The sequence below is a fragment of the Cydia fagiglandana genome, chromosome 11 (genome assembly GCF_963556715.1).
Source record: "Cydia fagiglandana chromosome 11, ilCydFagi1.1, whole genome shotgun sequence".
Classification (NCBI taxonomy): Eukaryota; Metazoa; Arthropoda; class Insecta; order Lepidoptera; family Tortricidae; genus Cydia; species Cydia fagiglandana.
In genome coordinates this window covers 4,035,328-4,061,040 of record NC_085942.1, presented here as the reverse complement: position 1 = coordinate 4,061,040, position 25,713 = coordinate 4,035,328, and the positions used below count along the sequence as shown (strand labels likewise).

The 25,713-nt window shown below is 39.4% G+C and overlaps 2 protein-coding genes across 2 annotated transcripts; one reads left to right on the top strand and one right to left on the bottom strand.

Moving 5' to 3' along the window:
• Window positions 1–772: 772 nt before the first annotated feature.
• LOC134668765 (diphosphoinositol polyphosphate phosphohydrolase 3-beta) lies at window positions 773–15,805 on the top strand. Its single transcript, XM_063526220.1, has 4 exons — window positions 773–1,224; window positions 1,330–1,485; window positions 10,283–11,053; window positions 11,900–15,805. The coding sequence occupies exons 1-3, from the start codon at window positions 1,126–1,128 to the stop codon at window positions 10,667–10,669; spliced, it is 642 nt and encodes a 213-aa protein (XP_063382290.1). The 5' UTR covers window positions 773–1,125; the 3' UTR covers window positions 10,670–11,053; window positions 11,900–15,805.
• Window positions 15,806–15,810: 5 nt separating this feature from the next.
• On the bottom strand, window positions 15,811–25,672 carry LOC134668744 (protein CC2D2B). The gene is made up of 13 exons (XM_063526191.1): window positions 25,148–25,672; window positions 23,110–24,924; window positions 22,628–22,809; window positions 22,423–22,543; window positions 21,933–22,092; window positions 21,598–21,765; window positions 21,045–21,311; window positions 20,399–20,551; window positions 19,660–19,977; window positions 19,342–19,419; window positions 17,962–18,122; window positions 17,313–17,430; window positions 15,811–16,302 (listed from the first exon to the last, which is right to left on the bottom strand). Exons 1-13 carry the CDS (start codon window positions 25,636–25,638, stop codon window positions 16,117–16,119), a joined length of 4,218 nt encoding a protein of 1,405 aa, XP_063382261.1. The 5' UTR covers window positions 25,639–25,672; the 3' UTR covers window positions 15,811–16,116.
• Window positions 25,673–25,713: the final 41 nt, after the last annotated feature.

Genomic DNA, 25,713 nt, shown 5'->3' with positions numbered 1-25,713 from the left:
ATGGGATTGCGGCTAGACCCTTTATGTGTACGTACATACCTACAAGATCAGTGAAGGCCAGTCCAGATGGGACATTTTTCGCCGAACCTGATTAAATTGAATTGATTGAATGACTGATCAAATCTGCAAAACGGAACTCAAATACGTCAATCCACGAAAAAGTCAGAATTCAATTTAACTGAATTTATTAAAAAGTTCTACATTTATAGTCCGTCGACGTCAAACCCACAAAAGTCAAAATTCATATGAAAATATGAACCACACAAGGCGATGGCGCATATTGTTGCTGCTAAGTTGGTGCAAACTTGGCTTAAACTAAATTTTGCTAAAAAATATGCCAGATGCTAAATGGAAAATTTTGGTGCCTAAGCGAGTGAAAATATGCCAGATCTGGCATCATTTAAGCCAAGTTGGCAACACTGCTGCATTCACCGTCAAACATCCGTCAAACAATAGAAATAAATTCAAAAAAAATAAAAGCATAGACAATTAGAAGCTTGTTTTCGATTACAAATCGATGTGCATTGATATACGAATCGTATCCATTATTTCAAGTTGCATAACAGTGAACGAATAGTACACATTATTATCAAGTTAGTAAAATGGCTAATTTTTATCATTTTGATATATTCTTATTACAACGTGAAACAAAATATGACTGATTGATTCTAATAACTCGAGTAGTCGGTTTCCAACTCGATTGTCTGATGTCACCCTAGCAACATTGCACGCCTCTACCCTCTACAAGCGTGGCATGGCAACCTTGTTTCCTTCTTCCGGCTGTCAGCTGATAGTCCCTTGCTTTTGCTTTCCTAAACCTATTTCGATTTTCGCAAAGAAAACGTCAGGCACCATTCAACATGGGCTCGAAATACGCGATCAAGAGCTAGTTATAGCTGAAATATTGCTCTAATTGTAGTGTTATCGTTATTATAGTTTCATTTTACATGTACGTTGTGTAACTTTTCAATTAGTCGAAAATGGATACGTTTATCACAGGATACCTCAGTTATGGCGTTTGTTGATCACTAAAAAATTTCATTCGGTTGATAATTTTCTTTATATTTGATGTCCGTTTTTCGTTCGTGATCGTCTGTTTCGTTCGCGTTTACGTGTTTACTCGAAATGGTGAAGGAGAAGCCAAATTCGATCCGGATCTACGATGAGGAAGGTTTCCGACGCCGTGCGGCTTGTATATGCGTGCGGTCCGACGCCGAAACGGAGGTTAGCGTCAAGAAAATACTACACTGCATTGTTAACTAGCGTTATTTGTTTGAGGAGGTTCACCATTTTGTTTTAAAACGTGAAAAATCGGTGTGTTTGTGGCAGGTGTTGCTAGTGACATCATCTCGGCGGCCGGACAACTGGATTGTGCCGGGCGGCGGCGTAGAGCCCGAGGAGGAGCCGTCGGTGACGGCCATGCGGGAGGTGCTCGAGGAGGCCGGCGTCATCGGCAAGCTCGGCCGCTGCCTCGGCGTCTTTGAGGTACCGTGTTTACCATCACATATGGTCATAAAAATGAGGCGTCAAACAAGCATTTATTTGCTTAAACGCGGTCAAAACAAGGCCTAGTCATAACAGAAATACAGACGTAGTATTTGAGTCATGATATAATATGTTACACTAATCCAATACTTCAATATCTGCAGCATATTGAGTATGCATTTACATTGGTGCCATCATAGTGACTTCAATACTGATTTATTGCATTATGTTATCATGTATTTCATTATGTAAAATTACTGACTTGTAAGTATAATCCAGGTAATAATCAGAAAGTACCTGTTGCTATTATAATGGAATTAACTATAGACAACATACAAAATATAAATACACTTGTAAGAAACCCCTACACTGGGGGTCGGCAAACCCCGGCTCGCGAGCTGTAGGTGGCTCTTTGAACGTACAATTATTGTCGCTCTTTAATGGTTCGGCCACAACATTGAGCGACAGCAGCAGCGATAACCATAGGTTGGAGCGAGACAGTAATCGGACCTTTCGTTTCCACCTATGGTTGTTGCTGTCACAAGTTTCTGAATGTAGTGGCCGAGCTGTAAGCCACACAAAATTGAGAATTCTTAGTCTACCATAAGCAGTGATCGGCACGACCCGTGCCGCATGGTGTCAATGACCTCAATCATTATGTTAATATGGATATTCCCCGGGATTGGTAATAAACGCAAACAATAGAAAACACGATAGCGACCTTCGACATGCCAGGTAGTAGTAGCCAGGTAGGGAAAAGGGTTTTTATGCACTTCAAATGATTAATATTTTAACACTTAGGTACATTTTTTATATGAGTGCACGTAATATTTTACGCAGTATAAAATAAAACCAACGTTTATATTTTCTTTAATGAAAAATGATACATTTTATTAATTTATTAAATATTCTGACTTCTATTTACAAATACATAACTCTTAATTTTTGCTAATCATGTCATGTCCATATTATTATTTCCTCTTTGAATCCCGCGGTGCGTCACGGGTCGTGCCGATCACTGACCATAAGCAACACGTGTGGCTCTTTGAGCTACATATTGCTGACTTTTGGTGTGATTGGCTCTTTTTCTAAAGTGTTTGCCGATCGAAGATCTTCCTGCAGGCGCACAAGTGATTGTGTATTTTCATCACCTGGCACTACTTTTCCCCCAAATAAAACGCCTGGCATTGTTATATTTGAATTAAATACGTAATTAGCTATTATATCACACCAAACACAGAGCTCTATAAATTGCACACCTTCAATTGATTTTACAGCCACTTTGTTGCTCATCCACTCCCACACCCACCGCGAAACAGCCGCCAGGCGCCCGGATTAATTAATAATGATAGTATGGCATACTGACTAGAGGGATTTCATTGCTCTATAAATTGCATACCTATATCCGTGGCTAGGTCTTAATAGACCATATATAAGGTCACTTATTTACAAACCGCTTTGCATTGCCAGTCACCATAAATGGGACCTTTGACCTTTTGTGTAAACAAATTGTAAAATACCTATGCTGTTTATGCGGGCTTTAAGGTTCCGTCACACAGGCGCGTTTTCCGGGCGGGGTGTGAGCGTTTTTTATGTAAAAGCGGCTCGCCCCGCTCACGCGCCGCCCGTAAAACGCGCCTGTGTGACGGAGCCTTTAGACTTAGGAGCTAAAACTGCTAAAATTGTGTACCAATGGTTCCCAAAGTTCCTGAAATTTTTTCCATGTGAAAATTTCTCCATTTTTCACACGAGTAATTTTGACTTTTTTTGCGTGCCGGAATGGCCTTTAACTCCCTACTTTAGTTAGTTAGTTATAGAGATGTGACTTATTTGAAATACTTGTATTTAAAATGCAAATACAAAATGCAAAATACCTATTTTGTATTTAAATGCCTTTTGAAGAAAACTATTCTGTATTTTATTTGAAATAGTATATCAAGAAAGTATTAGCGTTTTGTATTTAAATACTTTTTAGAAAGTATTTTTCACATCTCGGGTTAGTTATACTGGGGATTTTTCCGCAAATCGACAACCATTGTGCCTATTTTGCGTGAAACTCCCTACTACTCCCTAACTCCCTACTTAGAATCGACAACCATTGTGCCTATTTTGCGTGAAACTCCCTACTACTCCCTAACTCCCTACTTAGAATAGCTATTAGACTATTAGGCACCAAAATTTTTTTTTGAACGTTTTTTTTTTAGTTATTTTTACACCTTTGCCCATAGTACTCGTAATTGTAACAGTAACCTTGAGGTATGATTGTCTGACTGTTCTGACTGGATGCACAGTAAAATCAAGTTTTTTGAGTTGTGACAATTTACTACCCTTCTAATGAATAAAAAAGTTTATTCGAGTCCTAAATACCTTTATCAGAGATACTCAAACTTTTTAACGACCATTTTGAGACTCAAACAACAACAAATAAAACAAGTTAATAGCTGAGGGTCTACCGCGAACCACGTTCGACGTGTTGCCTCCCTGCCACACTTACGTACGAATTTACAAGTGCGACAGAGAGGCAACACGTCGAACGTGGTTCGCGGTAGGCCCTCTGGTCGTTTCGTTTATGACTATTATTTAAGATATTTCTGCTGTTTCCTCTGGAAATTAGCAGGTAATCGGCTTTATTTACAAACGAAATAACAGTTGTACATTTTGATGAAAGAAATTTAAAGGAAAATGTGATAAAATTGGTAAAAGAATGAGTTCTTACAGTAATATTATATTAATCTATAAGTAATCAATATCTGTAAGTAATCAAACTGGCTCCCAGTACCTACCGTCTTTACCATAAGGGCACACGGGGCCCGTCCCCAGGGCCCCCATCCTCAGGGGGCCTCCGAAGATTTGATCACTCATAATAAGTAGAAGATCATAATCATAGTAGAAAAATGTTAGTTTAATTAGCTTTCTTTACTTTCCAAAAGGGCCCCAGCATAGTTTAAGGGTCTCCCCTGATATATCGACGCGTATTCGGCAAAAGCCGATAGGAAAAAGCTTTATGTCCACGCAATAAGAGCGAAAAAGTCGTCGTTCGGCTCGGCTCGCATCGGCCGGCGCCTGCCGACGCGTCGACGGCTTTTTCGCTCTTATTGCGTGGACATAAAGCTTTTTCCTATCGGCTTTTGCCGAATGCGCGTCGATATATCAGCGGAGACCCTAAGACGGCCCTGCTGACTCCTCATAATTAGAGTAGGTAAAAATGATTTGATGGCTTTTTTATGGTATATTTTCATCAAGAAGATCCTACTTGAGTCAATCAAGACTTAATCTTCCATCAGAATTAATAAAATGGATTTTAGCTTATGCTATTTTTCAGATAGGGCGATGTAATACGTCTAGCCTATAATAGGACTGAAGACATAGTGTAGACGAAAATTGAATTAACACATTCATTGCCGCCAGCCAAACAAGACGTCCGCGCCAGGCCACAACAATTTCGTCATATAAAGCAGTAGTACCACGATCCCGGCTATCGGGTCGTCCGGCCTGGGAACGAAATCATAATACCCGATAGTCGGGTTTTCTTCACTGTAAAGTTACTCTCCTTTAACATACGCGTAAAAAGGAATAATTAGCACCCAATGTGTGAAGTTAGCGTGACCTTGTTTTTAGCGCTGAAAGTCAATCGTAATCTCAGTAACATATTAACGACGGACTTTAATGTTTCCCGGTATTTACTTCGGAAACACCTAAATATAGTTTCGTATAAACTTCGTTAGTTAAAATAGAAGTTTATAGAGTATTAAGCCCAGTTGGGCAGTTGCCTATTGTACCAGTGGGGAGACACTCCTCACTTCGGTCGAACTCGGCTCCGTTCGGCCAAAGAGAATAGATAGTATAGAGGGCTATTGCCTAAGTAAATTTTGTAGTCACGGTACATTTACTGCCATCTATAGACACACGATTAAAACTTAAAATAAAATTGAAAATGTATAAATTAATCAAAATAATGTTTACGGATAAGTAAATGATTTTTATTTTTTATTGTTCCATACTGACCCATGTTCTTTCACTGATATGTTTGTGTTAAAATTGTTAAATATCAAACGGTGTCGTCAACGCCATCTAGCCGAGAATAGGCCAAAGGTGTGTGCGCCATCTATTCGAGAATGACTTTTTCTTGATTTCCGAGGCACGTTTTTTTCTTAGACTTTATTTATCTTATACGGAGTTACATATATCTCTGGTTCGGCTTAGCATTGCTCCGAGCAATTATTAGGGTTAGCACTACTTGACTTCCTTTTGCGTGCACGACGACAGATAAGATAATAAATGAATCACTTGAATTTTGACAACCCTAAAATGCCGAAAGGGATAATGCCATATATTAGAAAGGGATAGCATGATTCGACCCTGAACTGCTGGCAAACTTCGGGTTTGTAGGAAATGTCCTTTCAGACTACTCCCCATTATGAACCCCATTATGATGCGTTCAGTTCAGTCACAGAATAAGTAATAGTACTACCGTACAGAAAGGGCCGGACCCGGGTATGTCCTTAAACTACGTCCAGGACCCGGGTATGTCCTTAAACCACGTCCAAGACCACCGGTGGACGGGCAGCAGCGTCCCTCAAATTCGGTGTACTCGACCGCGATCGCCAACCCGCCTGCCAAGCGTGGCGATTATGGCATTCACCCCCCAAAAAAGGGGGAGGCCTATGTTCAGCAGTGGACGTCTTATGGCTGAGATGATGATGACAGAAAGGGCACTTCCTACAAAACCGAAATTTGACACTTTTGACGAATTGTGACTTATAAGTAACGACAGTCACGAGATTGATTCATCTGAGGCGATAGCTCGGTATGCTGTATATGTCCAGACCGTTCTTAACTTCATATTTATTTGTATACCAGTGACGGCGCGTCTATAAAAGCCGATTCCCACCGGCTTGCCTGTTTTTGGACGCTTAAGCAGAGTTGTAAAGGAAATATGTCAAATATGTAAGCCAAATTAGCCCCGGCTTGCCTATGGATATGTTTGACGCGTCGCCACTGTTGTATACCAATACTTATAAAAGCGGCCAAGTGTGAGTCGGACTCGCCCATGAAGGGTTCCGTAACAGCAAGTAACATAATAAAATTGCGGTTTACGATTTATGACGTATTAAAAAAAACTACTTACTAGATCTCGTTCAAACCAATTTTCGGTGGAAGTTTGCATGGTAATGTACATAATATATTTTTTTTAGTTTTATCGTTCTCTTATTTTAGAAGTTACGGGGGGGGGGTACACATTTTACCATTTTAGAAGTGTCTCTGGCGCAAACTATTCAGTTTAGAAAAAAATTATATTAGAAACCTCAATATCATTTTTGAAGACGTATCCATAGATACCCCACACGTATGGGTTTGATGAAAAAAATTTTTTTGAATTTCACTTCTAAGTATGGGGAACCCTCAAAATTTATTGTTATTTTTCTATTTTTGTGTGAAAATCTTAATGCGGTTCACAGAATACATCTACTCACCAAGTTTCAACAGTATAGTTCTTATAGTTTCGGAACCCTAATAATATATATATATATTTTTTTTTAATAATAATCTATACTTTATATTACTCTGACTACAGACCTAGTTAAAAAACACTAGGCTGTCGGAATGACACATCAGTAATAGTGATTCAAAGTTGCAAAATTCGATTAGTTAGCGTCTTACTTACAGGTCGTTGACCCGACCTTGATTCGCGACCGATCGCATTAGAATTCATTGCGATATTAATTGCCATTACGTTCGTGTGTACCGGGTGCGTAAACAGTTTTTATTATCTGTTTTACGTTTCCTTTATCAAATGATTTCATTAGAATATAATTAATGCTATAACGGGAATAAAGACTGCGTAGTAGGGTGGAGCGCGCTTGTATGGAAAAATTTTTTTTTTCGTAGATTCAATTCTAATAGTGCGGAAAAGTTGTCTTATGGTAAGAGTATATTGTGTGATTTTTTATATTTTTTTATGACGTGATCTTGTGCCTCCGCATCACCTTTCAAATATTTAAAGAAGTGGAAAAACGTGACACGTGTGTAACCATCAAAAATGATATTAAAGCTTTATTTCCTGCCTAAATATTTAATTATACAGTTATTGTAAGCACCTAAGTAAACAAATATTTATTAAAAATATAAGTACCAATTATAAAAAAAATATATTGCTTGATAAAATGGGCCTTTAAAATCCATTACGGGCAGCATCAACATCGCTAAAGTGAAAATAACCGAAATAAAGAAATAAAACATGATATGTATGTATTGATTATTGTATATCATAAAAATATGTTTTCCTTCTTCGATATTATCCATTTCCCAGTTAAATAAACCATAATAAATGGTTTCAAATACCTAAGAAGGAACCACCAACACTACGTGAGTGCAAGCAACTTTTACTCTCATATGTATGTGTTAAATATTGTTTTCCTTTTTTTTAAAAGGTTCTTACTTTAGATAAATATGTATTAGAATACATTTAGGTGTTAAAAGAGTTTTTTCTTTTATTTTGACTCCATAAAAAGTTTTGCAATATATTTGAAGACTACACTCTTCTCACCGTATAACCCACTTCAGGACGACAAGATATTAAACGTGATTAATTACAATATAAGTTATATACAACGACAAACTAAGTGTCTTCTGAAACAAAAATAATCAACTTTGATAAATAATTCAGAAACAATATAATTGTGTACCTATTTATAATATTATAATCAATATTTAAGGCCAAAGCGATATATATCCCTCCTCCACTTAATCATCAGATAGAAAACTGGAATTCGCAGAAAATTTCGTCAAATTGGTATCTATATTTTGCAATAGCATGGATTCACTTTCATCGCTGATATAATGAAGACATAAAACATACTTTTTTACCACTACTTGGTCAATTTTACTATATTTCAAATATACGTCATTGCAGTGGATACGGCCCATATTTGACTACTGGTATAGTCAATAATTACTATAGAGGTGAATGTCTGATTGAACTTTTTATTCACCTAAAATAATAACTTTAAATAAAAAAGAATAATTAATAAGTAAAAAACCTAAATTTGTCATTTTAAGTCCAAATAATCCTTAAACAAAGTTGGTGCTATATACAGGACAAAAAAATTTCATACAAAAGTTCATTGACCTTGCGGAGGCACTTACTCCCTTTTGATAGTAAAGTCGTCATAATAACTTCTTATCTTAAACCCTAAAGGCAACTTTTTATCACTATTAGAAATCCAAAATCCAAAAAAAAGAATTTCGCTCCACCCTACTGCGTAGCGCAGATGGTGTGTGTTATGGCTCCTCTACACGATGGGCCAACGCCGGCCACTCCAAGTAACGCAGCCATGTAGTAAAATGAGATAGCAATATCACTTGCTCCCTCTAACGCATAAATGCGTCCCTTGGAGTGGCCGGCGCTGGCCCATCGTGTAGAGGAGCCATTACTTTACTGCCCTATTACACGGTGTAACATGAGTAAACCGAATAATTTTAACAGCGTATTCCTGATCATATTTAGAGACAAAAATGTCCTATAAACTTTTTTGATATTCGCCTAGTTTCAGAGATATTATTAATTTAAAAAAAAAAACATTTTATTGTTACATGGTGTAAAAGGCATTTTTGATGGTGATGTTGCTGCTTAAGGGACGTAGTCTAAATATCCTTATTGGTAGATGTCAAAAAGTGACAAGTAACACTTTGCAAAAAGTAGGTTCTACGAAAAAAAAATGTAAAAATCAATTTTAAGTGACAAGTTTACCAATAACATTTATTATTTATGTACAAATACATTCAAAAAATTGAAAAAAACGAAACAAAAAAAAATTTTTTTTGGCGATTTTGACTTAAACTCATATATTACATTTTTTACTTCTTTTGACCTCAGAAATGCGTGGTTAAAATTATTCGGTTTCCTCATGTTACACCGTGTATAAGTATGTAATATAGGTACCATTACAGCCTTGGAGGATATAACCAACGGAGACGCCATGTCTAAAATTTTCGGTACAAAATAGTCTGCCGTTTTTTGCGGGGGAGGGGCACATCAAATGTATAGGTACGTCATGTCAGATAAACGTCAGTCCATACATATGGTTGACCATTGGCCGCCTTTTTTCGACAGAGGGGAACGCCTGTTAATGGCGGCTCCATTGTTAATTACTCCGAGATTACAGCACATATGGTGCTACTTTACCCCCCTAGGGCGGGATTAAGGACAATACGTGCCTATGTCAAAAAAGGCGCCATGTACCTACTGTAAAACGTTGTACGATACACGTGCGAATAGGTAATTCGCAACTCGTGCCGATTTAAAACAGTCCCTTCGGTCGTGTTTTAATTTATCGCCACTCGTTGCGAATTTCCTATTTTTCGCATTTGTATCGTAATGTACTAATTTAACTGTTGCTGTAAATTTTGCTTTCTAACGTATCTCAGCACTACTAAACTAATTAAGAGGGAGACGTGAACACAGAAGAAATAATAGTACTACCGTACAGAAAGGACACTTCCTTCAAACCCGAAGTTTCACAGCGGTTCAGGGTCGAATCATGCTATCCCTTTCTAATATATGCCTATTCCTTTCGGCTATTTAGGTTTGTCAAAATTCAAGTGATTATCTTATCTGTGGTCGTGCACGCAAAAGGAAGTCGAGTGGTGCCAACCCTAATAATTGCTCGGAGCAATGCTGAGCCGAACGTAGCCGAGTTCGACCGAAGTCAGGAGTGTCTCCCCACTGACGTGAATTTATACAGCGCAACTAAAAGTAGCCACACCCTTCATTTACTAAATTAATTTATAATTTCAGAACCGCGAACACAAGCACCGTACCGAAGTGTACGTGATGACGGTCACCCAAGAGCTGGCCGAGTGGGAGGACGCGCGGCTCATGGGCCGCAAGCGGCAGTGGTTCTCCATCGACGACGCGCTGGCCCAGCTGGCGCTGCACAAGCCCATCCAACGGCACTACCTGCAGCAGGTGGGTCTCGCTCTAACACAGGGCTCGTGTGGACGCGGGAGCGGGACGGCTGATGGTCTGCAGTGTGCGACGGTCATCAAGAGCTGGCCGAGTGGGAGGACGCGCGGCTCATGGGCCGCAAGCGGCAGTGGTTCTCCATCGACGACGCGCTGGCCCAGCTGGCGCTGCACAAGCCCATCCAACGGCACTACCTGCAGCAGGTGGGTCTCGCTCTAACACAGGGCTCGTGTGGACGCGGGAGCGGGACGGCTGATGGTCTGCAGTGTGCGACGGTCATCAAGAGCTGGCCGAGTGGGAGGACGCGCGGCTCATGGGCCGCAAGCGGCAGTGGTTCTCCATCGACGACGCGCTGGCCCAGCTGGCGCTGCACAAGCCCATCCAACGGCACTACCTGCAGCAGGTGGGTCTCGCTCTAACACAGGGCTCGTGTGGACGCGGGAGCGGGACGGCTGATGGTCTGCAGTGTGCGACGGTCATCAAGAGCTGGCCGAGTGGGAGGACGCGCGGCTCATGGGCCGCAAGCGGCAGTGGTTCTCCATCGACGACGCGCTGGCCCAGCTGGCGCTGCACAAGCCCATCCAACGGCACTACCTGCAGCAGGTGGGTCTCGCTCTAACACAGGGCTCGTGTGGACGCGGGAGCGGGACGGCTGAAGGACTGAAGTTAAACGCGAGCTCAATGCAGATGTAATGGCCTTGTAGTGAATTGGTTTCAACTCGACTGTCAACAGTTCAGGTTTCGTGAATTCAAATCACAGCGGGTAAGATAAACCGTAAATAGTGCAGACAGAAACAACCATCTGGTGACAGCAATTGTTGCCGACGCTATTCTTTGTTTTAAAATTTGGCGTCTAATCGAACAAAATGGTGCTTTTTTTGTAGGGATTTCACATTGGCCTGTCACTGGTTAGGTTAGGCCCATGAAATCAATTCAATCAATCCCTTAAGGTTCCGTCACACAGGCGCGTTTCAAAGTCAAAAATACTTTATTCATGTAGGCCTAGTAACAAGCACTTATGAACGTTTTACATAATAATATATTATCTTAAGCTAATTATCAGAGCAATTTATTGAAGTTAATAATATTCCATAGTAATATTGGATTATTATACAGATCAAATTTAATACTAAGAATTTCACAAAAAGATCGTCAAACATAAAAAAAAATTGTATAAAAAATACTAGTCTAGAACGGCGGCCGGCCCTGGCGGGGCGTGAGTGCTTTATATGTAAAACCCCCTGTCGCGCCACTCGCGCCTCTGTGACGAAGCCTCTATAGCGCCATTATTAAGACCTTTATGGAGATTATCGATGTACGATGTAGGCTGTAGACTAACTCCTCAAAATACTTTCTTCAGTCGCTGCAACTATCATCTGCAAAGATGCTGTGGCCAATGATGATGATGAAGAAGATTATATGTCTAATTTGCTATTTATTTGATTTCAGCTCCGACGCAGCCGGAAGCCGGACCCCGACGGGAGCTAAGCTGTGTCCTGACAGGTTTTTGTGATGTTCGCTGTCGCCTCCCGCACCCCGCCACATTCTCACCTTCGACACAAGATAACTTGACACAGAGTACCTACTGCGAACACGTTGGTCGTTCTTTAACCTTTTGGACGCACCGCAGGTCCAACGCCAAAGACTGATTAATCGGTCACAGACCACAGAGCAACATAGACCTACGTGCATATGCATAAAGTTCAATTTCAGTTTTGACACTTCGGTGACGTGGCGTCCGACAGCTTTTGTGTTTGACACGGCGTCGAAAAGGTTATAACCGTTTACAGGTAAATTCCGTTTTAACCTTGTGAAGTCCCGTGTCATAATTATATAGGGTTTGGACTCTATTCATACAGTGTTAAAGTTAAAATTTGTCTGAAAATGATGACGTCAGCGGACCTAGGAGTTTAAGTTTGCTTTATAGTACATTGGTATACTGTTATTTTGGTATTATAAAGAACTCTGCAGAAGTAAGCACGTGTTTGTAAATCAGGCCGTTGATGCGGAAAAATTTGACTAATCAACGTCTATTTTATGGTATCTAGTGTCTTGATATCTTGTAACTTGTTAGGTTAGAATGGGATGGTCCTGGGAGGCATAACTTTCGCATTATACATTGTAGATGCCGCATATTTTAATCTTCTACAATACTATTTTAGCAGTGTTGGCTTTCGATTTGTCCTAGTTTTACACCAGTAATTGTATTTATTATAATCATAACACATATTTTATTTATGAATAGACAACTGTTTAGTTATAATACTTATAATCTCAAACAGGGCTTAATGTATGGGCAATTTGTCCGTGTCGTTATTGAATCTTGACTGGACACAGAACGGGGCGCCTCACGAGGCAACTCGGTGTGTAAAAATGCCTCGCCCGATTCATTTCGGTCTTAGCGTTTGTGTCCGTGCATATTTAAGTGAAAAATGCTGAAATAAGTTTCACTAGATGTCGCTTCTACATCGACCACACTCTGTCTTTTTACGATAAACAAAAACATACGTCATTAAAAAAAAACATCTGGAGATGTGACGAGTTACGGCATAACTATTGTCTAAGTAACCTTCAAGACTAATACCTAAGTGAAATATATTGTGACAAATGTAAAATGGCCCATTACTGAGACTGACAGTCGGGTGCCATTATGGCACTGCCATAATCGTGCACATAGCCTATTGGTGAATGACGTTTGTGAATATTAAGAAAGCAGTGAAAAACTGGACCTTTTCTTTTAAGGATAGATCCCTAAGCCAACACTTTCATAATCGACCGCTATAGGGATGGGTATGAGATTATTGTTATTTTATTAAGGCGCCCAGTTTGTATCTATATACTGTCCTATATGAATGACAAATGTAATTTTAATGTCAAATTATCATAGCATGAATGAACATTTATATTGTAAATTAGGGCAATTTTAACCAACTGACAATAGATCTGTTTCATGTTTTATTATACATTTTCATTTAATTAGTTACTGGAATTGTATTCTTCGAACACTGACAAGTTATTTTAACTCATAATAGGGCAGTATAAAAGTGAAAATGTATACTTATTGCACTCTTAATACAACTGCAGGAAACCACTTAAAAGTCTATACTCATAATTATGTGGTATCTCGCAGTAAGATTTTCATAAATTTTATTGCCAGTTACACAATAGACAATGTTGTGTTGCCACTCGATCATAAAATGCCACATCCTCAAAATACCATAGATTCTAAACCCTGAACGCCACGCCTACCGTGTTACCTTTTCGGAATGCACGGAGGCATATATTGGGCCGCGGACGGCAGTTGACGTCTTTGGTGGTAATATCTTTCGCAACAACATACCTATCAAGCTTATAAAATATCACAGTTTCAATCATATGTACCTATCTATCTATAGTGTTTTCTGATTAAGGGGCTACCCGAGGTTTTCATCGATTTTTGACAAGTTTTGAATCGTATCTCCTTTTTTCACACTACAGATAGAATTATAAGACAAACGGTTATCGGTTCTTCAATCTTTTATCTCCGGTTTTGTCCACCGGATTTTGAAAAAAAAAACTTATTTTTTTATGAATTTTTTAAACATTGTCTAAAAAACGTATCTAGTTTGCAGTGAAGGATCTTACATGTACGAAATCTACATATTTGGGTTCGTCTTTGAAGTCTCGAAAATCGTGTCCAAGGTTTTAATTTTAATTTGAATATGCGATACTATATTGCTTAAAGCCGTTGCTGTTAATATGATAAGCTACAAAAAACATTAGAAAACTAAGGGATTCAGATCGAAGGTCATTGGGAGCCCCTTAATTACCAAGTTGGCGATATAACAGAAGCGGTATCATGGTCGCATTTTTATCACCTGTCACGCTGTGCGTCACTTTCGCACTCACATATTTGTTAGAACGTGACAGGCATGGTGACAAATGATAAAGAGCCGACCATCTTAGCCCTACAGGAGTTGATATTAAATTATTTATTACGTACCGGTTGTGCTTAGATGAACTTGTATCATATCAAATTGTCCCATGCTTAAAGGGGCAAATACTGCTTGGGGATAGATAATAGCAAGAGTCGTGTTTAGTTATTTATGAGCTCCTTGTTCACTTCATGTCTGAGTGCGACTGTATCGAAAATGAAAGGAACCCCTGAAATATCGAGTAAATATGAGTCTTGGTAGTTTGAAAATGTGGCATTTTATGAAGTGTTGGCAACTTACCAACGTTTTACAGGTAGATTCACGAAAATTGTCGAAAATAATTTGTGTGATACTGAATGAGCAATCCATTTACATTTTATTTGTGGCAGATTTCGTGAAATTACCTATAAACATGCAATACATTCTCTCCCATTCAAACTTACGTTTTTTTTTCATAAGTAATAACATTAAATTTTCACAATCAATATCTAATGAATTTAAATGTGGAATCAGTCTGACATTCACATTGGCCTGTCACTGGTTAGGTTAGGTTACCGGACTGAAACTCGGCTAGGGAACTTCAGCGAAAACTGTGAACCTTATGCCGACGAAATAAGGATCACTGTTGGACGCGTTCGACGAAAGTTTGTAAGAGAAAATTGTCAACGCGCGCGTAGAACTTTGAGATTTTTAGCTTGTAAAGTGACAACCCTAAAGAGATGGTAAGCTCCTTGGCAACCCCACTTTTCGTTTTGATTTTTTCTTTGACTTGACAAGTTAGTAAGGTCTCATTCGCACTAGCGCTTCTTCAACGCGCGTTTATATGATAGAAATGGATACCTGTGTATTTATTCACACGATGGCGCTGGCGCTTTTTTTAACGAGCGTTGTTGGATTTTCGACTTTGAGTGCTGGCCGTTAAATCGAATTTAGCGTGCGAAACTATTAACGTCAGGTTTTAATGCGACGCTTTTAAAACTCTCGTGTGAATGAGGCCTAACAGTTATACTGAATGTGTAGGTACATACTCAAAATCTCGTGTAGCCTGAATGCGTAATCTAAATAAATTTGGGGTTGCTATTGATTGATCACCTTGCCAGCAACCCAACATAATTTATATGTCAATCTTACGTTTTTAGTAAGTTTTAATGAGTGTCTGAAAAAAACATAAAAAAGAAAGTGGGGTTGCCAAGTAGATGGACATTAACCTAGTGTTTGCGAATTTGGTATTAATTTTTTAGACATTAGCTCATTTTTGATGTTTTCTGCGCGCGAGTTGTCACTTTTCCTCAGTAACGTTGGCGGTATCGGTAGATCATCGCTATGAACACTTCTTTTCTATTTTTACGTATATTTTTATACTACGATGGAATAAATGTTAATTTTATTTTGTTAGCATTAAAACGAAAAAGACATCGCCGATATTTTTATTTAAATTAAATCTTGTTTTTTTTTTAAGTATCCTGGTATAGTTTTAATAATAAATTTATATTGCTCTTCTGTAAAGGGTTTTTGTTTGATAAACTGTCTCCAGAAGATACATTTATCCTAAACCGACACTTTACATTATAAGCAAGGACACTTACAAAAGAATCCTGAGCGTAGCGAGGGTTCACTATATTACTAGTTTTCAATTTAACTCTAAAGTCAAAGGTCGCATATTTGCCGGGTGGTGGTAATTTTAGTTAAATTTTGAGTAATATTTGACATTATTCTGTCTTATGGTTAACAGTATTTATTAGGTATTTATGCTTATATCCTAGAAATGCTAGCCAGGAACACCCATACACTAATAACGTTATTGGGGTACGTATATATTTCGACCCCCAGCGCAAACTCTGCATTAGGGTCCGCTTGCACGTGGAGGCCCGTCGATTTGACAGTCGAGATGGCAGATTTCATGTTGACAAATGGCATGTTTAATGGGAACCCGAACATCTGAAAATAAAGTTTTACTTTTGAAGTGAAAACTTCTTTAGCGGCGCTGTGCACTTTTTGTGATGGCGGAAAAAATGTTAAACTCGCGACCGGTCACGTGTCCGTAAGACGTAAGATTTCGTGATGGGGAAAAAATATTAAATTCGCGACAGCGCAAGATGTAAGACGCTTCGTAAGACGGACACGTGACCTGATCGAAAAACTGTTACAATGTCATTGATTTTTCACTTCTGCCGGCACTCCCAGAGTGCAACCGGTTGTTTCTTTTTTACTGTTAATCATCATCATATCAGCCAGAGGACGTCCACTGCTGGACATAGGCCTCCCCAAAGAGTGCCACAATGTCCGGTCTTGCGCCACCCGCGACCTTTACCAGATCATCAGTCCACCTTGTGGGGGGTCTACCCACGCTGCGCCTTCCGGTACGTTGATATGTACCTATACATATTAGAAAATATGCGGGGATAATAATTAATTAAAGTTACGGGTAAAATCTGTCATACTGCCTATTCTTACGCCGGTGAACAATGAACATGACAATATGGTCGGAACACGCTAAGTATTCATACCAAGTGCTTCGTCAAGTATGAATATTCTTACTGCCAAGTTTATGCAAAATTAGCGTGGCCGGAGTCTAACTCACAAAATTATGACACCTATTTACCTTGTGACCATCAGCCAGTCTAGCATGAGTTGCGTTCTCGCGCGCGAGTCGCGACTCCATACATCTAACGCGACTTCAAAGTATGGACGCGCGCGAGAACGCAACTCGTGCTACACCGCCAGCTGCTGAGTTTGGCTCGTGACACGGCTCGCTGGTCTAACTCTAGACATCCAGAATTAGCAGGTACTAGGTACAGCCGCCATCAGATATATCGGAGCAGCCAAGGTTTTCACAATATCTGAACACGCACTCTAACGCCTTGACAATAGAGGCGTGTTCAGATATTTGTTAGCACCTTGCCCGCTCCGATACATCTGATGGCGACTGTACCTAAAGTATATCCTACCTTGTGTGTGACCATTAGTTGTTTCAACCGCTGTCCTAACCCCGGTTTCTGTTCCGTGGGGTTGAAGGCGTAGTACTCCCAGAACGGCAACTCTTCTCGGAGCAGCGTGCTACAGTATCTATACAACATAAATAACAATAATATATCTTTCTCACTCTCACTTATAGCTTAACCTAACGGACGTACGGCGTACCACCTTATACACGACCTAACAGGCCTCTGACCGGACCAAGGTCGCGGTCCGGTACGCGCGTCTGTAATGGCTTTAAATGTCGCTGGTCGCGAGGCAAAAAATGTTGATGTATAGCCTCCTCCACACTCGTGCGCGAATCACGGCGCGAAGCCGCGAACGCGAGTGTGGCGTCGATTTTCGCAGACAGCGAAATCCACTCCACACTCGCGTTCGCGGCTTCGCCCGCGATTCACGCGCATAGTCTGGAGGGGGCTTATTGTGTGACTCGACCATTCAAAAACTATATAGTAAAACACAGTTACATTACATGGATCAAGTAAAAGAGTGAAAAAAACTTACTCCAGCGGCAAGAGAAATTAAAGTGAAAATGACGGAAAGAGAAAAAAGACGTATGGGGCTTAGAAGCCGCGGCTTGCCTTGACTAGGCTTAAATTAGTGTTATTTACAATAAATTACCTGTTCCAAATAGTCTTGACGTGAGGGCGCCACTGCTGCACCTTACTTTTAATCCGGCTCTCCAAGGCTACTCGTAAGTTCTCGACGCCGACGGGAGCGGAGTACAGACTGGTATCAGTTACTACTGGGAGCTTCATTACGAAAATAGATTTGTCGAATACCTGAGAAGTAAAATAGTTATTTGTACAACAAGAGATCAAAGTTTGATCTGATTTAGAATCTTGAGCGTAGTAAGGGATTCAAAAGCGCACGAGATGTAAATAACTTTGATCTCGTGTAGTACACAAAATTTTTCACCCTAAGCAGTGAAAACATTAGAGATGCAACGGATAGTTGTTTGGCCGGATACCGGATACCGGATATTCGGCCTGACCATCGGCCGGATATCCGGTATCCGGCGGCCGAATATTCGGCCAGAGGAACTATACCAACATTTCGGATTTTCAGGTGCGCATTCTGATGGTTTGACCTGTTTCCTAGTAAACGTTCGCGCGGACTCATTTCTAGGTTCGAAATGAGTGCGCGTGCAAGTCAATGGAATTATTAAATTGTTTTAAAATAATAAACAAGTACGATTATGATCGTGTCTGTTTCATAAATCCAATTTGTTTACTCCGAAATCAAGCAATGTTACTATCCGGTATCCGGCCGGATAGTAGGTCACTATCCGGTATCCGGCCGGATAGTAGGTCACTATCCGGTATCCGGCCGGATAGTAAATTAATGGCCGGATAGGCCGGATACCGGATAGTAACCGGATATCCGGTGCATCTCTAGAAAACATACCTAGAGGGACAGAGATAATAGAACCCAAGTACTTATATCGAACTTGTATTAGACCCCGCATGTTGAAATGACATTTGACTATAAAAGTCACTTGAATGACATTTTGTCTCACTCAGTGAGCAAAATGCGATTTTGCTCACTCATACTGTCTCACTAAGTGAGCAAAATGCGATTTTGCTCACTGAGTGAGACAAAATTACTCAGTGAGCAAAAACGCATTTTGCTCACTGTTTTTAAGAAGCAAAGTACCCTTGTTCGAGCTGCTGATGTGAAAATATTATTAGCCCCCATTCGCACGAGAGCTTTTTCAACGCGCGTTAAAAAAACGCTTGGATCTGTCCGCACTCTAAATTCGATTTAACGACCAAGGCTTAAAGCCTAAAATCCAACAACGTATCCATCCAAATAAATGCACATGTATCCATTTGTGTCATTCAAACGCTTTTTTAACGCGAGTTGTAAAAGCGCCCGTGGGAATGGGGGCTTAAGGACTAGGTGCCTATTTCATTCTATTCCTCGAGTGGTTACAAGTTAAGTTTGGATATTATATTATCAAACCTGTATTGTACGCTTAAATTTCAATAAATAACTTACAGGCTGCCAGTCTGAAGATCGATTAAAATCAAAAGAGACGCTTTCACAATCGAGAGAACACTGGACGTTCACCCATATCTGAAAGAAAAAAGGCGATCCATAATATAAACTCAGTGCATAGTTATCAACCCTAAAAAAACTACCGCTAAACACACTTTAGGTACAAAGAACTGTTTACTAAACGGTCAAACGCCTTTGGAGGTAAATAGGAAACTCAAAATACAAAATACAAATTTAAATAATCACAATTATTTAGCAGTGGCGCTAGTGTGCACGTTGATGGGCTCTTAATTATTATTAAGGATATAGGGTACTTACATTATCATTATCAAAGACATAATTCACACTCTTCAGCGGGCAACTGACATCTCTCAACTCAAATCTCTCCCCGCCGACTGCATCGTAAACATACCACACAAATCCATCGTTCCTCCCAAACAGTTTACTCTTATACTGATCACTGGACATGACCATCCTGTGGGTGGTTATGTCATATTTGGTGAGGACGTAAAAGCTTAGGCCTCGGGGGAGACCTAGGCCTGCGGCGATGTAACATTTGAGGCCTAGGTGGAGAAAATAGCTGGTTAGGAGGATGGCGTGGTCGAGGGGGGAGCCGTGGAGTACTTTTAGGAGTTCCTGGAAAGAATTTAGCGTTAGCTAGTTCGTTGGTTGGTCATTTTAGTCTTATTGGGTCGTCTAACTCTAAACTACTAATAAAAATGATCGGAGAATGTACAAAAACGATGATATACTTTAAGGATCATCTGTTTGCCTCTTCCAGGTATTGGTTACTGAACTATAATAGTATCCGGTTCGAAGGACCAAATAGTTTTTGATTCGTTATTTTATTATCACACTGTGCGGGAAATATACCAGGCCTAAAATACCCCGGCTCACATGATCACGGAGGACTAAAATTATCACAAAATTCTGTAGGGCCCTATCCGTCAAACTTGCCACGTGACGTGACATTGGCCTAAGCAGGCCGTGTCACTAAATAATGTGTTTTCTCGCATTAAAAGTACTTACCTATTACGTGATCTAAAATAATACTTACCACCCCCAGTAACGTGACAACTCGTCTGTCCACTGGCTCATAGCACGGTATCAGTGACACGTATCTCAAGCACGCGTCCATCATTTTCCCCATATTATCCGCTTTGCCGCTGAACCCGCTGTAGATTGATTCCAATTCGGTTCCTTCTTCGATCTACAAAATAGTACCAAAGTAATATCACAGTGTAATACTTAACTAACTTATCGTACCAAATTCAGTAACAAAATTCTTGACAACCCTCAAGTGCGACTCCCGAGCTGAGATGGCAGACTAGTAGATAGTTTCTATAAATGTAACTTGCCCACTGTGTAAAACCTTACGCTGTGCTGGTAATATTACATATTATTGTTTAGAGAGCAGGTCATGTTAGCCTAAATCACGCTTTTGGCTGCCTCCTCTGCGTTATTTCGCTCCAACCAAAGGACAGGAGATCTGAACTTTATGCTTTCTCAGGGTAATGACACAGATACGGAGTGATTCTGTAAAGGTTCCCTTTGAGGTTCGGAAGGGTGGTATTCCACACCTATCCAATTTCTTTGTCTAATGTGTATTGCGTTTCACGTTTTGCTTAATGAGGGAGTGAGACGCAATGACATTGGACGGATGAAATACCACCCGAAGGACTTGTTCTGACATAGGTAGTTACCGCGTCTTTCTTCCTTCCACTGCTCGACGATCGAGAACTCTTCGACATAGCCGACCCGCTCTTAGGATTCTTCGGAAAGTTATTCTCATAATCCGGCGGCGGGATGGGCTGCAGGAAATGCGTCACAGACTTGTTGTGACCCGTACTATTTATGTACGTGAGGGAGATGTTTCTGGAAGGGAACTCGTTCGTGTACTCGGTGACAAAGTTGTTCAGATGTCGGATAATGTAGTCGTCAGGATCGGTTGGGACTGGTTGATTGTAGCCCTGAAAATTTGAGCGTGATGAAAATGCCTTCAAAAGGTTAACAAGCTAGTATTTTACAACTGTTGATAAAGAACTATCAGCGTCACACATAAAACTGTCTGAATACTACCTATAAGTACTATCGCGGACATCAAAAATCAAATTTTACTTGCATACGCTATTACTCTTGCATATTCAAGCGAATAGACGAACGAACAAACGAAAAAATGGTTCGCGATAGGCCCTAAAGATTACAATAATCGATTAACTCTGTCGTGGTAAGTTAATCACTCAGGTCTCAACTCACCTGTCCTCCTCCCAAATGTGAAAGGCTGCTGGTTATCTGAAGTGACACGAAAGCTGCTTCTTTACTCATGAGCTGAGTTACCTCAGGTATCAAAGAGTGGGAGTTTTTGGGGGCACTCTCGTAGCCTAGAAGGAAGGGTGGCGAGGATATCTTGAAGGTGCCTTTTAGCTGAAATATACGCAAGATCTTTCATTTATGTCCTTTACTATCTAAAAACACACAGGCCAGAGCAGGCGCTATGTCGGTAGTCGTGGAAGATAAAGGGGAGAGGCCTTTGCCCAGCAACACCATTATAGCCTAGCAAAAAAAAAATATCCATTTGTAGTACTACTTACCATGCCCATATCCAGAACCGTCTTCAATGGAACCTCTACGCAGCCAAGCCACTTATTTTGACAACGGTAGTGGACAGTAAGCGGCTGGTCGGAATCATCTGCGACCGGTGACCGCTCTTCATCGAATACATTCACTTGGATTGTTGAAAGCGGAGACAGCCTGTAATGGTAATGGTAGGTGTCACAGGTATTTCCTGCGTGGGATCTAGAGACAGCCCAAAGGAAGAACTTTGTGGTATTATTTCTTTAAATATTTGGCGGATACAATACGGTGTAGGCAACTAGGCAGACAGATTGACGAAATGATGAATTAACTTTACTTATCTTTCTCAAGTGACCTTTTTCTTGTACTATGTATTGAAGTTCTTCATAAGTTTAATTTAAGCTACTTATGTAGAACACAGTTTGCCCTGGTTCAATAGGTCCAAGTCTAAACTTCTCAAATGTTGGAGCTTCGAACCAGATATCACAATAATGAAACAAAACTTACTTAGTCTTGATCTTTAGAGTTTGATTCCAGGTAGGATGGCAGCCAATGGCAGGAGTAGTTTGCTCCGATATCTTATGATAGGACACGCGAACGAAAGGACGAAGAGGCCGAATTTTGAAACCTAAAAAAGTATAGCAGACCAGAAAAAGGTATACCAAAATCAAAATATTCTAACCAGTCCAAGATCAATTCAGATGATACCTACCAGCGATTTTCTCATCATCATCATCGTTCTGAACCACCGGAGCACTGCGATCCCACAGTCCGAGAGCACGGAACACGCTCACGCGGATCTCGTGCTCTTTGGGGAGAGCATCTGACATAAGTTGTTGCCGAGTGCTGTTCGAGAGGGCCAGGGATAGGTTGGACTGGTTTGAGAAGAGGCCCCTGAAATTTATGGTTGTAAAAAAATCAAAAAGAGTAAAGTGTTGATATGTGAAAAAGCGATTTTCCTCGGAAAACCGTCAGATTTGAAGTAACTGAAATTGTAATTTCTGCTTGTCTTTCAAGAAAGCAGGCACAACTACGATATTGTCAGTTCGATCGATCATGTAATTTTAATTTTTAACAGTTTGTGGGTACATAAATGTCATCATCAAAAACACTATTTAGGAAACCTCATGCCTATTTATTTATACTCAATTCCTCGTCAAAAACGACTACTAAATAAAGAATTTTCAAACCAACCTTAAACTCAAATCCTTGAAATCCCGTACGACATCTTTATGAGTTTTCTTCAACAGGTGCTCACTTAAATTCTTCAGCATATTCTTATTCAACTTCTCCACATATTTGGCCCCGATGTACCTCTGTATCTCTATTGGGTCCATATCTTGATTATCATAATATTGAACATCGAACTCATTCTCTGTACTCTTTTGGAGACAGTTCAACTGCTCTGTTGAAATTTGACTTGCCAATAAAGGTATAATTTTATTTTCTACATTTGTAAAACCACCGTTATTTCGTAGATGTAAGAGTCTTAGTCTGATGAATTCCGGACTTTGTTTATCTATAGGAATATTATCATCAGAAGCGACATTTAATTTGGATAAACGTCTCAAGGTATTTATTATTTCTTCGTCATTTCCAATGTCCTTTTCATATATATTTTCAATTATATTTTTCAACGCATCAATATCAGGCTTATCAATACCATGTATTAATCTCTTAAGCTTTCTACCTATTTCCATGGAAGATTTGATGGACTCCATCTCGTTTTCATTTAATTTCTCATTCCAGCCCATTTGCAAACTTACCTCGCAAGTTGTATACAAATTCCCTTTAAACAGATTACTGCTTTTCAATCTTACTTTATTTTCTGCTGCTATTTCTTTGATGTTATGTCCACAACCAACATGTTTGGGATTGGGTTCTACAATGTTGTTATAAACAAATACTTCAGTCTTATTTTCTGCATTGACACTAGTTTCTTTTATTTTGTTTAGAGCTATTTTTACGTAAGATACAGATTCGTCTTGTTCAAATAACTCTATTGTTATTTCAGTGTTTTTGGGTAGTATTTGTACTGAGAAAGATTCCGTAAATTCCACGTTAGTTTTATCTACTGGGCTACTTTCGTATGCGTCAGACTCACAAACAAACACGTCATCTACGAATATCTTAAAAAAATACTTTTTAGATTCCTGTTTCTGAGATTTTCGTCTATCTGATATTAATTTAAGATCTTGTCTGAGGCTTATGTCGATCTTATCTTTTGTTACTGTTTTATTAGCAATAGTTTCCGCTTCCTTTTTTATTATATCTTCATCAAAATCTAATTTGGGTTTATTCATTTTAGATTGTAATTTATTTGCTTTTGCATTTTTGTACTCGACATATTTCGTAACATAGTCATATTCAATTCTATCAAGTTTATCAGTGTATTCTATATTAAATACTTCAGACCATTCTTTTTCGTATTCTTCAGAATCTTTCGTACTTTTATCAATGTCTAAAATGTAGCCAGTCTTAACTTTCCCTGATTTTTCTCTGGTCATTAAAACGTCTGACCACAAGGAACCAATTTGGTGTAGCATTTCGTTTCTTATATTTAAATGTTGTTCATGCTTGCTTTTCAAATAAAAAAGTTTCGCCGAATATTTTCTAACTGTTTCATCGAATCTTACAGTTTCCTTTTTCGCCGATATTTTCGTGAAGTCTTCTTTCAGACTGTCTCTAGTTTCTCTAATAACTTTGATATCTCTTATTAATTCACTTAGCATTCTCTCATTTCGTTTGTACTCATTGTATATTTCATCAAGTTTATTACAAAGTAATTCTTCTAAAGACAATTCATGGTGATGTTTAAATTTAATATTTTTAATTGTCAAATCTAGAAATTTACTTAATCCGTCGTCAGATTCATTTGTAGCCACGACGTCTTCAAACTTTTCAGCTTCCATATACTGAACTGGTATAGGTTGATATTCTGTTACGGCATATTCCAGCACTTTTGGGTATACAGGGTTTAAAACTGTTGTGAGTAACTTGTCTCCATAGCTGAAATAAAATTTACAAAAGTCTAATAGGGATTATAGGTACTATAAAAACAACTTGATTCCTGACCGACTGTGAAATCTTTCCACATTTATTGCATCATTGGCTATAACACTGTAAAAACGTTATGGTGAGTCATAAATCAATTTGTTCGATTTTATATACGTCTAAGTAGGTACCTACAAGTCCTACAGCAGATAGTCCTATAATAGGTGCTTTAACTTACCCATGCTCCGGTATAAAGCAAAGAGGTTTTTTAAACATTTGTATCCCAGAACTTCTTAAATATCTGTTTAATAATGGCTTCGAATTATCAATCTTCATAGTCACTAATTCTTCGGTCACTGGGGGAGTAAGCCCGGCTAATTCAGAGTTAATTATATCCATTAAATTTGAGGTGTCTGTTTTCTTTTTGGTATGTTTTTTCTTGCCTGGCTTCTTATGAGCGTACTTCACTTCGTATTCTGTAAAGAAATCTTCTTCGGTGATAGTTTTTGAATGAACTTTCGAAGCCCGGCGTAGCGAATGTGTTTTCGGTTCAGAAATAGCCTTTTCATCTATTTCATGGTATTCTTCGATGTCATTATCCTTCCTAAAGCTAGATGGAAACGATTTTAATTCAATATTTTCACTCATCATTACACAATATAAAGAACTAGAGTGGTTTCTTTTACTCAAGCTTTGTTTGTTTTTATAACTTCCGCCATTTGTTGTCATAGAGATAATGCTACATTCAAAATTATGACTGATCAAAAACCTTAATACGAACGCAACCATAAGCTTGCATTGATG

What these genes read in the sequence shown, in the direction of transcription:
- LOC134668765 (XM_063526220.1), top strand. Translation starts at nt 1,126, where the DNA reads ATGGTGAAGGAGAAGCCAAATTCGATCCGGATCTACGATGAGGAAGGT. An exon ending in GGTCCGACGCCGAAACGGAG is followed by an intron (nt 1,225 to 1,329) that starts GTTAGCGTCAAG and finishes TGTTTGTGGCAG; the next exon opens with GTGTTGCTAGTGACATCATC. An exon ending in GCTGCCTCGGCGTCTTTGAG is followed by an intron (nt 1,486 to 10,282) that starts GTACCGTGTTTA and finishes TTATAATTTCAG; the next exon opens with AACCGCGAACACAAGCACCG.
- LOC134668744 (XM_063526191.1), bottom strand. Translation starts at nt 25,638, where the DNA reads ATGACAACAAATGGCGGAAGTTATAAAAACAAACAAAGCTTGAGTAAA. An exon ending in CGGTTCTGGATATGGGCATG is followed by an intron (nt 21,766 to 21,932) that starts GTAAGTAGTACT and finishes CGTATATTTCAG; the next exon opens with CTAAAAGGCACCTTCAAGAT. An exon ending in GTGGAAGGAAGAAAGACGCG is followed by an intron (nt 20,552 to 21,044) that starts GTAACTACCTAT and finishes ACTATTTTGTAG; the next exon opens with ATCGAAGAAGGAACCGAATT.